The sequence below is a fragment of the Pristis pectinata genome, chromosome 16 (assembly GCF_009764475.1).
Source record: "Pristis pectinata isolate sPriPec2 chromosome 16, sPriPec2.1.pri, whole genome shotgun sequence".
Lineage (NCBI taxonomy): Eukaryota > Metazoa > Chordata > Chondrichthyes > Rhinopristiformes > Pristidae > Pristis > Pristis pectinata.
The window spans coordinates 26,870,653-26,886,822 of NC_067420.1; the positions used below are offsets into that span (position 1 = coordinate 26,870,653).

Here is a 16,170-nt window from a genome sequence, read left to right on the forward strand (position 1 = left end):
TTCTGAAGAAAAGGAAGGAAGCCGTGCCCAATGCTTGCTTTCAGGCAATTAAAAATCAAAAAGGTTTAGGAGATGCTGTTAAAGATCAGCCCTTGCAAGAGGTAAAAGCTGAAAAGTTGGAGGAGGTGAGAAAGGAATTCCGTTCTTATGTATCAGAGGGTTTTGTTTCACTGAATGATGGGTCACCCCAGGTGCCAGTGAAAATCCTTAGAGATACTGGGGCTTGTCAATCTCTCTTGCTGGACAGTGTTTTAAATTTTGATGAAGAAACTGACACTGGTGAGGTAAATCTAGTTCAAGGCGTTACAGGTGACACCATGTCTGTCCCTTTGCACAAGGTGATTTTAAAGTCAAAGTTCGTAGAAGGACCTGTCGAGATAGGGATAAGACCTAGTTTACCAGTGGAAGGAGTTTCTGTGTTATTGGGCAATGACCTTGCAGATGGAGAATTTGTCCCTGTGGTACGGTTAACAACCAAACCAAGGATTGATGAGTCTGAGAATGATCCAGATGTTTACCCATCATGTGCAGTGACTCAAGCTAGAGCTAAAGAATTAGCCAAGGTCGACAGTCCTGTGCAGTCTGATGTGGTTCCCTGTGACAGTCCGAAACAGGAAGAAAATTATGATGCCTTGTCTGACACTTTTCTGTCTTCACTGGAGAATCAACATCCTTGTAGTGAGCCTGAATTTAAAGATTTGTCTTTGTCAAGGAAGGAATTTATGGTGGAACAGACAAAGGACCCTGAGTTGACAGAATTGAAAGAAAAAGCACTCTCATGTGAGGAGAATGAAGAAGTGCCAATTGGATATTATGTCAAAAATGGAGTGTTAATGAGGAAATGGAGACCTCCTCATGTCCCTGTTAAATGAGGAATGGGAAGTTATTCATCAGGTTGTGGTTCCAGAAGTTTATAGGAATGAGATTTTAAATCTGGCCCATAGTATGCCTTTGGGTGGTCATTTTGGTGTGAATAAAACTGTAGGGAAGATATTGAAACAATTCTATTGGCCTGGTTTGAGAAAAGATGTGGCAATGTTTTGTCAAACCTGTCACACATGTCAGATAGTAGGTAACCCAAATCAAAAACCCCCTGTAGCTCTGATGAAGCCAATTCCTGCTTTTGGTGAACCCTTTTCAAAGGTGATTGTGGACTGTGTTGGCCCATTACCAAAGTCTAAGACTGGAAATCAGTATTTGTTAACCATCATGTGTGCCACTTCTAGACTTCCAGAGGCAATACCCCTTAGAAATAAAGGCCAAGACGGTGTCAAAGGCTCTTTTAAAATTTTTTACCTTGTTTGGTTTGCCAAAAGAAATCCAGTCTAATTTTTTTCAGCAACTAGTCTATAAGCTGGGAGCAAAGCAGATTGTATCATCTGCATATCACCCAGAATCTCAGGGAGCTCTGGAGAGATTTCATTCTACTCCCAAAAATATGCTGAAGACTTATTGCTTTGAAAGCTCAAAGGATTGGGACGAAGGTGTTCATTTACTTTTGTTTACCATTAGAGAATCAATCCAGGAGTCATTAGGATTTAGTCCGTTTGAGCTTGTATTTGGACATAGGGTGAGAGGACCTTTGGAATTTTTAAGAGAGCAATGGGTTAATGAAGAAGTGCACTTGAGTCTGTTGGACTATGTCCAAAAATTTAAAACTCTGTTGGAAAGAGTCTGCCAGCTAGCGAGAGAGAATTTGAAAACCAGCCAGATAAGAATGAAGACATGTTTTGACAGATGTGCTCGGCCTAGGACATTTGTAGTGGGACAAAAGGTGTTAGTATTTTTCCCTAGCCAAAATAATCCCTTGCAATCTCGTTTTTCTGGACCTTATGTTATTGAATCCTGAGTGACTGATTTGACATATATAATCAAAACACCAGATAGATGCAAGAAAACACAACTCTGTCATGTAAACATGCTGAAGCCTTATTATGAGAGAGATTCAGTTGTGGCCATGGTGGATAATATGAAGGTTGTTTCTAGAATGCCTAACGTTGATAATGAGGAAGGCCAATTTAGACCAAATATTGCTCCATCGAAACTAAAAAACGAAAATATCCTGGAGAACCTTGAAACGAAGTTGGACCATTTAACAAGTTTCACAAAAACAACAGATGAGAGAATTAATTTTAAAATTTAAAAATCTGTTCCCAGGTGTTCCAAACAGAACGTCGATAATTACCCAGGATGTTGATGTTGGGGATGCAAAACCAATCAAACAACACCCATATCAAATGAATGTGGAAAAAAGTAAACTTGTTGATCAGGAGATAAAATACATTATAAAATGATATTATTAGACATTCTACTTCAAACTGGAGTTCGCCCTGTGTTATTGTACCTAAACCTGATGGAACTGTTAGATTTTGCACAGATTATAGGAAAGTGAATGCTGTAACGAAGTCAGATGCTTACCCTATTCCTAGGGTGGATGATTGCATAGACAGAGTGGGAAAGGCAAAATTTCTTACAAATATTGACCTATTAAAAGGGTACTGGTGTGTTCCATTAACAGATGGAGGAAGGGAGATTTCTGCCTTTGTAACCCCTTCTGGATTGTATGAATACAATGTTTTGCCATTTGGAATGAAAAATGCTCCAGCAACATTTCAAAGAATGATTAATTCAGTGATTCATGGGTTAAAACATACAGATGCCTACATTGACAACTTAGTGACCGGGAATGATACATGGGAGGATCACATCTCTGCGTTAGAAAGGTTGTTTGAAAGACTTTCCGAGGCTAACCTTACAGTTACCTTGGCTAAAAGTGAATTTGGCCATGCCATTGTGACGCATGTTGGTTATGTTGTAGGTCAAGGCAAGTTAGCTCCTGTTCAGGCAAAAGTTCAAGCAATATCTGAGTTCCCTGTTCCCACGGGTACGAGGACTGTTAGAAGATTTTTGGGAATGGTTGGATATTATCAAAAATTTTGTAAAAATTTTGCTGATATTGCTCTTGCCCTAACTAATCTTCTGAAGAAGGGAGTAAAGTTTGTTTGGACAGATTCTTGTCAAGAAGCATTTGAGAAGCTGAAAGCCATTTTATGCTACCATCCTGTGCTCAAATCACCTGACTTTGAAAAGCCATTTTCGGTAGCAGTAGATGCCAGTGATGAAGCTGCAGGAGCTGTGTTGTTGCAGAAGGGTGACCTTGATGATATTGACCATCCGGTAGCTTACTTTTCAAAGAAATTTAATGAGCGTCAAAAGAATTATTCCACCATAGAGAAAGAATTACTGTCGCTTGTTTTAGCCTTGCAACATTTCAGTGTATATGTTTGCACCGTTCAGAAACCACTGACTGTGTATACAGACCATAACCCATTGGTGTTTCTGAGCCGAGTCAAAAACAAGAACAGAAGGCTGTTAAACTGGAGTTTAATTTTGCAAGAGTTTGATCTCATGATAACTCAAGGCAAAGGCAAAGATAACATGATTGCTGATTGTCTTTCCCGATGTTAAATGGGAAACATATATCTTTGCTAATTTGATATTCTGTAATTGTGTAGCAGGATAATTATTAACATTACTAACAGTATGCGCGGTTAAAATTTTTCTTGGGAAAAATTCTTTTTAGATGGGAGGTGTTACGGACTCGGTGAAAGTTCCTTTAAGATAGAGTGTGTGTGTGTGGCGTGCTTACGTAAATAGAAGATAAAGGACATAATGATGTTGTTGAGGGGGAGGGGGAGGGGGAGGGGGAGGGGGAGGGGGAGGGGGAGGGGGAGGGGGAGGGGAGGGGGAGGGGGAGGGGGAGGGGGAGGGGGAGGGGGAGGGGGAGGGGGAGGGGGGAGGGGGAGGGGGAGGGGGAGGGGGGAGGGGGAGGGGGAGGGGGAGGGGGAGGGGGAGGGGGAGACTAGCCTGCTAGTTTCTCTATTGATGGACGAGAAACGATAACTGTGTCTGCCATTGAAATCCATTGCTGGAAGTTGGAAGTAATCCGGTGGAGTTCACTTTGTTGCTGACCTGTAGAAGGAAACAGGTATTTGTGTGGACGACCACGATTCGGATGCTTTTCGGGGTGAGGAAGTCACTACCCAGTAAATACTGACGTGTCATTTGGGTTCCATCATGGAACATTAGGATTTCGTAACTACTCTCTCTATGTTCTCTATATCTACATCTTATCTTCAGACAACTGTGGTTGTTGAAGAAGCCTTTGCTCATGTTTCACCTTATGGCTTGCGGAACTGAACTTTAATAACCATTCCTGGACTTGGAGTTTGGGACTTTGCCACACACACACACACACACGAAGAGTTTAGTTTTTGGGGTTAATGTTCAAGGTTTAACATTTTTGAATTCTAACATACTAACATTTTTACTTTTATTTTTCGTATTATCATAAGCAGTGATTAACAAAATAGTTTTTAACACTGAATCATGACTCAGTGTGTTTCTTTTGTTGCTGGTTCATAACACAGCTCATAGGCAGAAAAGTGACTAGTGCTGCTGCCTCACAGCTGCAGCAACCTGCATTTGATTCAGATCCCTAGAGCCATCAGCATGGACTTAAAATGTTCTTCCTGTAATTGCGTGGGTTTCCCTGGTGCTTTGGTTTCCTGACACTTTCCAAACATGTGGTTGGTGAATTAATTTGTTACTGTAAAAATGCCCTGGTATTTTACAGTGGCTGGTAGGACAATTAGGGTAGGGATGAGTGGTGATATGTTAATAGGCAAGGACCAGGGACTAATTGAGGAATGGGATTGCTCTGAGAGCTGGCATAGATTTATATATCTCTTTCAATGCCATAAGGAAATAAGATAACTCCTTTTTCTCCAAATTATAGAATCACAGAAACATACAACACACAAACACCACCACCTCCTCCATCCACGCCAACTGTGATGTCTATCTATGCTAATCCCATATGCTTGCATTATGCTTGTCCATACTGCTTTATGCCTTTCCTTATCCAAGTATCTGTACAAACACCTTTTAAATGTTGTAATTGTATCTGCCTCCACCACCACTTCTGGTAGCTCATTCCAAATATTCACCATCAACTGTGAAAAATTACTCAGATCTCCTTTAAATTTTTGCCCTCTCACCTTAAACCTATGTCCTCTAGTTCTAGACTCATGCCTTGGGAAAAAAAAAAGATTCTATCTATCCTATCTATGCCCCTGATAATTTTATAAACCTCAATAAGATCACCTCTCAACCTCCTACCTTCCAGTGAGAATAAACCCAACCTAGTCACTCTCTCCTTGTAACTACAGCCCTCCATCCCATGCAACAACCTGGTGAATCTCTTCTATGCTCTCTCTATTGCTACCACATCCTTCCTGTTGCATGTTGACCAGAACTGGAAAGCATCAATTTGAAAGCTTCATGGAACATGTACTTCTGCGAGGAGCTGAAGTACATCACCAACCATGACAAAGCCACTCACTTGACTGGCATCTCATCCACGACTGAAAACATTCAGTCACTGCACCATCAGTGACAACAATTTCTTCCAAACCCGTGATCTCTACTACCAAGGAAGATATGCAGTTGGGACATGGCACCTGCAGGTTTTTCTCCAAGTCACACACCTCCCTGACTTGGAAGTACATTAACGTACTAAGATCCAAATCCTATCACATCCTGCCTGAGAACGATTCATAAGCACCTTCACTAAAAGGACTGCAGCATTTCACGGTAGTGATACAAATTTATCCTCACCTCCCTTGCCCTTTGAAATATGGATAGTCCCTAACATCTCCATTTTGTAAGGAAATTCCAAATAGTTTTAATTGAATTACATCCAAGCGATTGATATTTAAAGAGAAAGCAAGGAGCAAGGGCAAAACGTGTCAAGGTAATGATTGTAGAGGTGCCACTGAGTTTATACGATAAAAATTCATGAAAGTATGTGTCATTTCCTGATAAATCAGTGGCAGGTAGACCAATGTAATAGGAGCAGGTGGGTGTAGTCAAGAATACAAAGAATAAAAACAAGTTAATTATGGGGCAGTCAAGTACTTACGGTTTGAGGCAAGTGGTGGTGAGGGTATGGGTTAACCTGTGAATCAATTGCCAAGCTACACTTCATATTTCAGATTTACCATTTTACCCGCATGTTCCTCCATCTCCTGTCTCTTCTACCAATGCAAGTAGGCACCCACCAAAAGGATTCCTGGATTACAGGAACCTTTATTTCTTTTTTAAATCTTTGTACAGGGCTGATTTTGGTATCCAAATAGCCAAGATGAGCCGATTCAGTCCAAATGACACTTGGGTTCTTTCCTGGTATGGCTGCCAGTTACTCAGTGGTGGGGCTAGAGAAGTGTTTAAAGTGCTATTCCACACAATTCACAAAAGGAATTAACATGTGAACACATACCTTCCATCTGTTGCCACATTCATTGCAAAAAACAAATGTAGTCATAGGTTCATCAGCACTTCGTGTTTGGACCTGGAGTAAAAGAGAAATGATACATCATAACGCGAGCTTTTTCATAAAAAGGGCAATATAACAACAAATTTTTTTAAGTGGCAAATCCATCTAGATCAACTTAATTTCCACCTGCCAAAAATGTGAACTGCAACCCCTGTAATATCAACTCATTTTGATGGATTTTACTTTGATCCTGGACTAATCAAAACAAAATTTACAATGAAAACTGATATGCTCTACAGGAGTCATCATGTTATTCACAGTAAATTAATTATTCTCAAGTTTGCAAAAGCATGAATGAATTTAAAGCAAAACTATACAGGACACACATGTAAAGATAGAATCAACATTTTTATTCAACTTGATATTCATTAAATGCATTAAACTGAAATTTAAAGCAAACCAACCACTGCTTTTCCAAATAAAAAGTTAATTGCAATGAAGAATCTCTAAATATTTTAGTAATTAGGCCTGGCCTACCAGGTTGAATCAAAGAAATTATGACATGGACAACTCATCATTTATTCTCCTTACAAGTAAACAGTCATACTTGCAATTCCAAACACAATTCTCAACTTCCTTCTATTCATGTCTTTTCTAGGGATGTTCGCTCAGTGCAAGAAATGGTGGTCCGGGGCAAATAGCTGGTCAAAATGAAAGCACAAAAAAGCAACCAGACAAATGTCAAAAAAAGTTGCTTAAATGGCCTCATAAACATTTACCAATAGTTATCTGTGACATCCACAGAAAAGGGCCTGAATACCTCATGCAGTATTTGGGAGGTACATGACATTTTACTAGAATAAAGAACCATAGTAAATTATAAAACTTCAATACAATTTAAGAACCTTTTCATCCTTGGAATTTCTTTATAGAAAATCAAGCACTGTGTGGAAAAAATTACCACAAAACTGTGATCACATTTTTTTTATGTGAAATGTAGAACTCCTGAAGCTAACTAAAATCCTGAAATGAAAGGGGCACAGATACTTAAGCTTCCTAAAAACAAAAGCAGAAGTCTGAAAGAAGCTGGTTCCAGCAATTCCCTGCCAAATTAATAGTCCTTCTATGCAATATATGCACCAAAACACACAATCATTTAATTGGTTCTTAAATTGTCCTTATTCTTACCTGTGTATAAGTGCAGTTATTTTTCTTGCACTTTCCGCAGACAAAGTAATCTGTCTCAGTACCACCAGTTCTGGCCATCTGATGTTCTCTGATAGCTTCATTTGTTAAAGCCTTTCGAATCTCTCTCAGTTCATCACTTGCCATTTCCTTTATTTTCATTGGAGAGAGAAAAAAAAGTATGACGGTAAAAATCTGATCCTGGTTTTCAATGATACAAATCCTTCCTTCAAAATAATGGCTCAAAATGAATTTTCACTTAAAAATAACCTTCCCAATAAAAAGGTTTCATCCTTAACTACAATGCAGTTGAAGATGCTTTTGTAAAAATGTGTCTGATAAAAATGTCTAATCTCATTTGATTTACAGCCTAGTAACATTGACCAATTCAGACCATCGAGCCACTTAGCTAATCCTTGTTCAAGGAATATCAAGCAGTAATTCACTTTGGTTCAGCACCTAGCCAAACCAGGAACTCTTAACTGCTGCTACTGTCCATACAGCACATTATGTTGTCTACTGTGATAATTGACCACTTTTTTGTTGACAGGCCAGTGCATATACAAGTATTTTAAAGCAGCTGCCAATTTACCTGATTCCAAAGGTCTGTAGGCCCAACGTGAACGACATTGCATTTTACTATTCTTTTTTGTTTAAATTGAATTCGCCCAAGGTGATAAATCAGGGTTACAATGATTGAGTTACGAAATTCGCTCAAAGTATAACCAGCTGAAGAGATGCAGAAAATCTGGCTTGGAACTTTGAGATGTGGAAACAGGGGAAGAAAAACATGGATTCTGGTCAGACACTCATGCAAGAATAATTGGTAATTGGTTTATTATTGTCACATGTGAAAAGTTTGTTTTATACAGATCATACCAAAACAGAAGTAAATCAAGGTAGTATAAAGGGAAAAGCAGTAACAGAATAGAGAATATAGTGTTCCAGTTACAGAGAAAATGCAGTGCAAATAGGCAAAGGTGCAAAGGCCAAGATGAGGCAAATTGAGATCAAGAGTTCATCTTTATCATACAAGGGGTGTGTTCAACCATCTTATAATAGTGTGATAGAAGCTGTCCTTGAGACTGGTGGAGCACATTTTCTAGCTTTTGCACCTTCTCCCTGAAGGAACGAGGGAAAAGAGTGGGGTGGGTGGGAGTGGTCTTTGATTATGTTGGCTGCTTTCCCAAGGTAGTGGGAAGTGTAGATAGAGTTAGTGGAGGGGAGGCTGGTTTTGGTGATGGACTGAGCCGTGTCCACAATTCTCTGCAATTTCTTGAGGTCTTGGGCAGAGAAGTTGCCATACCAAGCTGCAATACATCCAGATAGGATGCTTTCTATGATGCATTTATAAAAATTGGTAAGGGTCAGTGAGGACATGCCAAATTTTCTGAGCCCTCTGAGGAAGTAGAGGTGCTGTTGCGCTTTCTTGACCATAGCGTCAACATGGTTGGACCAGGATAAGCTACTAGTGATTTTTTTTTAATATATATACACACACCTGGGAATTTGAAGTGCTCAATCACCTCCACCTCAGCACCATTGATATACAGTGGCATGCAAAAGTTTGGGCACCCCTGGTCAGACTTCCTGTTACTGTGAATAGTTGAGTAGAAGAACTGATCTCCAAAGTCATAAAGTTAAAGAAGAAACATTCTTTTCAACATTTTAAGCAGGATTAGTGTATTATTTTTGTTTTGTACAATTTTAGAGTGGGAAAAAAAGGAAAGGGGCACCATGCAAAAGTTCGGACACCCCAAGAGATTTGAGCTCTCAGATACCTTTAACCAAGGTCTCAGCTCTTCAATAGCTAGTTAGGGCAATGGCTTGTTCACAGTCATTGTTAGGAAAGGCCAGGTGATGCAAATTTCAAAGCTTTATAAATACCTTGACTCCTCAAACCTTGTCCCAACAATCAGCAGCCGTGGGCTCTTCTAAGCAGCTGCCTAGCATTCTGAAAATTAAAATAAATGATGCCCACAAAGCAGGGAAGGCTGTAAGAAGATAGCAAAGAGTTTTCAGGTAGCCGTTTCTTCAGTTCGTAGTATAATTAAGAAATGGCAGTTAACAGGAACTGTGAAGGTCAAGTTGAGGTCTAGAAGACCAAGAAAACTTTCTGAGAGAACTGTTCGTAGGATTGCTAGATAGGCAAATCAAAACCTCCGTCTGACTGCAAAAGACCTTCAGGAAGATTTCACAGACTCTGGAGTGGTGGTGCACTGTTCTACTGTGCAGTGACATCTGCACAAATATGATCTTCATGGAAGAGTCATCAGAAGAAAACCTTTCCTGTGTCCTCACCACAAAATTCAGTGTCAGAAGTTTGCAAAGGAACATCTAAACAAGCCTGATGCATTTTGGAAACAAGTCCTGTGGACTGATGAAGTTGAAATAGAACTTTTTGGCCATGATGAGCAAAGGTACATTTGGAGAAAAAAGGGTGCAGAATTTCATGAAAAGAACACCTCTCCAACTGTTAAGTACGGGGGTGGATCGATTATGCTTTGGGCTTGTGTTGCAGCCAGTGGCACGGGGAACACGTCACTGGTAGAGGGAAGAATGAATTCAATTAAGTACCAATAAATTCTGGAAGCAAACATCACAACATCTGTAAAAAAAAAAGCTGAAGATGAAAAGAGGCTGGCTTCTACAACAGGATACTGATCCTAAACACACGTCAAAATCCACAATGGACTACCTCAAGAGGCACAAGCTGAAGGTTTTGCCATGGCCCTCACAATCCCCTGACCTAAACATCATCAAAAATCTGTGGATAGACCTCAAAGAGCAGTGCATGCAAGACGGCCCAAGAATCTCACAGAACTAGAAGCCTTTTGCAAGGAAGAATGGGTGAAAATCCCCCAAACAAGAATTGAAAGACTCTTAGCTGGCTACATAGAGCATTTCAGCTGTGATACCTGCCAAGGGGGGGTGTACTAAGTACTGACCATGCAGGGTGCCCAAACTTTTGCTTCAGGCCCTTTTCCTTTGTTATTTTGAAACTGTAAAAGATGAAAATAAAAAAGTAATCTTGCTTAAAATATTAAAAAGTGTCACCTTTAACTTTATGCCTTTTGGAAATCAGGTCATCTTTTACTTGCTTAACTATTCACAGTAACAGAAATTTTGACCAGGGGTGCCCAAACTTTTGCATGCCACTGTATACTGGAGTGTGTACTCCACACCCCTTCCTGAAATCAATGACCAGATCTCATGTCTTGCTAACACTGAGGGAAAGGTTGTTGTTGTCTTGACACTATGCAACCAGGCTCTCTATGTCCTCCCTGAACTCTGTCTCATCATTGTTTGAGATCCAATCCTCTATGGGGGGCATTATCTGCAAACCTATGGATGGAGTTAGAGCAGAAACTGGCCACACAGTCGTGTGTGTATAGGGAGTGAAGTAAGGGGCTGAGGACGCAGCCTTGCAGGGTACCAGTTTTGAGGATAATTGTGGTACTGTTGCTGCTTATCCTTACTGATTGCAGTCTGTTGGTCAGGAGGTCAAGGATCCAGCTGCAGTGAGGGGTGCTGAGTCCTAGGTCTAGAAGTTTGGAAATGAGTTTGTTTAGAATTATGGTATTGAAAGCAGAACTATATTCAATAAATAGGAATCTGACGTCATTGTTTTTGTTATTCAGGTATTCCAGAGATGAGTGTAGGGCCAGGGACATTACCCTCCACCATGGACCTGTTTCAGCGGTAGACAAATTGCTATGTCAGGGTTGTCTGGGATGCTGGAGTTGACATGTTGTCCTGACCAGCCTCGAAGCACTTCACGATGATGGATGTCAGAGCCACTGTGCAGTAATCATTAAGGCATATTACCTTATTTTTCTTTGGCACCAGGATGCTAGTAGTCTTCTTAAAGCAGGAAAGAACCAGAGATTGGAATAAAAAGTTAAAAACGTCTGCAAATATTCCTGCCAGCTGATCTGCACAGGATCCAAGGACATGATGGCTGGGGACTCCATCTGGGCCAGACACTTCCCATGGGTTCACTCTCAGGAAGGCTGATCTGACGTCTGCAACTGTGGATGTTGGGGTGGGTGGCGTCATTTCATTGCCCTTCTGGTCAAAGCATGCATAGAAATGCATTGAGCTCATTGGTGGGAAGCAATGTTGTCAGCAATGCTGACTGAATTCATTTTGTAGCCTGTTATGGCACGCAAGCCTTGCCACAACTGATGACTGTTCTGGGATTCTATTTTGGCCTAATAGGCAGGCAAGACAAATGCAAATATAAAAATGTGGCAGCATCATTAGATACCAGAAAGCTCTAAACAGCTTATTGCTTTCAATATTTTATCCCAGTGTGTATATTCTGCTGTAATTAATCAATCCAGAATGAGAATTATTTTCAACAGATGATTTGCACTAGTAGTAATTTATAATTTGATTAAATTTCTTGCTAGCACCAGAAGGATGCAAAGTGGAAACAAATTTCTATTAAGATTTCCATTTCCCAGACACACCAAGGGTAATCTAACCTTTCTACACCTATTTAAAATGAAAATAAATCTTAATGTTTCTCCTTCACCTTGAAGCACAGTACTCACCTTTCAAGTCACAATGATGTCAGCGTTGTAAAATACAGAATGTGTCACTTCCAACATGGATAGTGAGATCACATCCTTTGATTGCCAGTCAATTTTCAAATTAAAAATCCACCAGAATTGAAATTGGTAAGTATGTAGTGTATTTATTTTCTTCTGGTTAATTAGTTCACCACTCCATAAGACATGAGCAGAATTAGGCCATTCAGCCCATCGAGTCTGCTCTCGCCATTGACATGGCTGATTATTTTTCCCCCTCAATCCCATTCTCCTGCCTTCTCCTTGTAACCTTTGATGCCCCTTACTAATCAAGAACCCATCAACCTGATTCAAATGTACCCAATGACTTGGCCTCCCCAGCCATCTGTGGCAATGAATTCCACAGATTCACCACCCTCTGGCTAAAGAGATTCCACCCCATCTCTGTTTCTAAAGGGACATCCTGCTATTGAGGCTGATGCCCTCTGGTCCAGACTCTCTCACTACTGGAAACATTCTCTCCACGTCCACTCTATCCAAGCTTTCAATACTTGGTAGGTTTCAATGAGATCCCCCACTCTCCACCACCACCCCCCCCACCCCCCCCCCATCCTTCTAAACTCCAGCAAGTACAGGCCCAGAACCATTAAACACTCCTTGTACATTAACCCTTTCATCACCAGGATCATTCTCATGAACCTCCTCTGGACTCTCTCCAACGCCAGCACATCCTTCCTTAGATATGGGGCCCAAAACTGCTCACAATACTCCAAATGTGGTCTGATCAATGCCTTATAAAACCTTGGCATTATATTCTTGCTTTTATATTCTAATCCTCTTGAAATGAATGTTAACTTTGTATTTGCCCTTCCTTACTACTGACTCAACCTTCAAGTTAACCCTGCACTAGGACTCCCAAGTCCTTTGCACCTTCGATTTCTGAATTTGCTCCCCGTTGAGGAAATAGTCTACACTCTTATCCCTTCTACTAAAGTTCATGACCGTACACATCCCTACGCTGTATTCCATCATCCTTAACAACGGACTCTAACATCTTACCAACCACTGAAGTCAGGCTAACTGGCCTATAATTTCCTGTCTTTTGCCTCCCTCCCCTCTTTAAGAGTGGAGTGACATTTGCGATTTTCCAGTCCCGAGTCCAGTGATTCTTGAAAGATTACTAATGCCTCCACAACTTCTTCAGCTACCTCCTGTCAGAATCATGGGGTGTAGTCCATCTGGTCCAGGTGACTTGTCTATCTTCAGACCTTTCAGCTTCCCAAGCACCTTCTCCTTAGTAATAGCGACTATACTCACTTCTGTCCTGACTAATTTCTGGTATGTTGCTGGTGATGCAAAATATTTATTCAGTTCGTTCGCCATTTCTGTTCCCCATTACTACCTCTCCAGCATCATTTTCCAGCAGTCTGACGTCCACTCTTGCCTCTTTTTTACTCACTATAGATCTGAAACTTTTAGTATCTTTTTATATTATTGGCTACCTTACCTTCATATTTTATCTTTTCTCCCCTTACTGCTTTTTTAAGTTGGTCTTTAAAATCTTCCCAATCCTCTAGCTTCCCACTAATTTTTGCAATATTGCATGCCCTCATTTGCTTTTATGCTGTCTTTGACATCTCTTGTCAGTCACAGCTGCCTCATCCTCCCTTTAGAATGCTGCTGCTGCTTCTTTGGGATGAAATGATCCTGCATCTTCCGAACTACTCCCAGAAACTCTTGCCATTGCTGCTATACTGTCTTGCCTGGTAGGGTCCCCTTCCAATCAACTTTGGCTAGCTCCTCCCTCATTCGTCTGTAGTTACTTTTACTTAACTGTAATACTGATACATCTGATTTTAGTTTCTCCCTCTCAAACTGCAGGGTGAATTCAATCCTATATTTAATCATATCACCAAGGGCTCCTTTACCTTAAGCTCCCTAATCAAATCTGGGTCATTGCACAACACCAAATCCAGAATTACCTCTTCCCTAGTGGGCTCAACCACAAGCTTCTCCATAAAGCCATTTTGTAGGCATTCTACAAATTCCTTCTCTTGGCCAACCTGATTTTACCCAATCTACCCGCACATTGAAGTCCCCCATGACCACTGTAACATTGTACTTCTTACATGCCTTTTCTATCTCCTGTTGTAATTTGTACCCCACATCCTGGCTACTATTTGGAGGCTTGTATTCAACTCCCATCAGGGTCTTTTTACCCTTGCAGCTGCTAAACTCTACCCACAAGGATTCTACATCTTCCAATCCTATGTCACTTCTTGCTAAGGATTTGATTTCATTTTTTTACCAACAGAGACACCCCACCCCCTCTGCCCACCTGCCTGTCTTTTTGATACAACGTCTATCCTTGGACGTTCAGCTCCCATCCGTGGTCTTCTTTCAACCACGACTCTGTGATGCCCACAGCATCATACCTGCCAATTTCTAACTGCGCTACAAGCTCAGTTACCTTATTTTGTATACTGCATGCATTCTAATATAACACCTTCAGTCCTGTATTCACCACCCTTCTTCTCAAATTTGTCTCCATGTTGCCTGAAGTTAAATTCTTATCCTTTTCTAAACTATCTTATTCTTTATTCTGGAGACTTCAGTAATCTCTCCTGCACTGTCCTTCACTTTTATTTTAGCCAGAATTTTCCAATCTGTTGAACTCACCCCCCTAATGTTTAAAACCATTTCCACAGCCCTAGTTATGCGATTCACCAGGACCCTGGTCCCAGCATGGTTCAGGTGGAGCCCAGCCCATTGGAACAGCTCCCTCCTTTCCCAATACTGGTGCCAGTGTCCCACAAATTCAAACCCACTTCTCCCACACCAACCTTTGAGCCACACCTTTAACTCTGATCTTATTGACCCTGTACCAATTTGCATGTGGCTCAGGTAGTAATCCAGAGATAATTACCCTTTTGGTTCTGCTTTAGTCCCTAGTTGCTCAAATTCCATCAGCAGAACCTCTTTCCTTGTTCTACCTACATCATCAGTACCCACATGGACCACAACAACTGGATCTTTCCCCTCCCATTTCAAATTCCTCTGCAGGTCAGATGAAATGTCCCAAACCTGGGTACCAGGCAAGCAACACAGCCTTCAGGACTCTCAATCCTTGCGACAGAGAATTCACTTACGGTTTTGAGATAGTAACCTAGCTCTATAAATTTACAGCATTATTATGAATAAGAAAATGAACTGGCAATACCAAAATATCTTCTTGCTGGCTTTGCTGCTCAGATATTAAAAGGGGGAATTACCGATTGTCAAGCACAAAATAATTGGCACGTTTGTAGCATGCACCAGATTAAAGGGTTCCAAAATTGGGTTCTTGGTTCCAACAAATAATCCTGCTGAGTGGTGGACAACAATTCAAAATCTGATTCAGTTCACTAGCTTTGGAATGAAAAAAAACTTTGCACTGCGGTCACCAAACAGGTATTAGGTTCACTTATGTAAGCTAATGAAAGAACATAATGCTGATTTCAGGCCAGGGGCACACATCCCCAGAACGAAAATGGCATCAAACAGAAAATAAACATGCAAGGTTGACTATTATAGTCCTAGCCCACCACCATTCCCCACTCAGCACCTGATAAAAGCAAATAGCACGAAAATATACATAGTAGAAAGTGGACAAAGCAAGAACATAAGTATATATGGCTCAGTGAAAAAATGAATGATGAATGTATGTACTTTTTGGCTGGAGGGCACAGGGGGAGTCAAATTCTAACAGCAAATTCAATAGGCAAGTCAAGGTCATTACTGTACAATATTGAAATGGATCTATTGTATATAGTTCTTGGCTTTGCATTTATAAGTAATCTTTGACAACTCTCATGTATTCCAAAGTGCTTTATAAAAGATGATTCTGTCACACAAATACCACACAATAAAGTTTCACCAACAGCAATGAATAAGATGCCCACATGAAAGGGTTGAGCAATGCACATTTAGGACACTGGAAGAACAATCACTTCAGGAAATCCAATGGGACGACTTAAATCAACCAGAAGCTAAGATTGTATGTCACATCCGACAGAACAGTGGTCCCTCAAAACTGTATTTAAATGTCACACTATATTTTGCACTGTGTCTTGG

At 40.7% G+C, this 16,170-nt stretch overlaps 1 protein-coding gene across 1 annotated transcript in view; it reads right to left on the reverse strand.

Moving 5' to 3' along the window:
* LOC127578805 (transcription elongation factor A protein 1-like) overlaps positions 1-16,170 on the reverse strand; it is a 57,428-nt gene that overhangs the window by 17,806 nt on the left and 23,452 nt on the right. Inside the window, exons 8-9 of the mRNA XM_052031271.1 lie at positions 7,526-7,672; positions 6,341-6,412 (exon numbers count right to left, since the gene is read on the reverse strand). Coding sequence (XP_051887231.1) covers positions 6,341-6,412; positions 7,526-7,672 — 219 coding nt within the window. The remainder of the gene's footprint in view (positions 1-6,340; positions 6,413-7,525; positions 7,673-16,170) is intronic.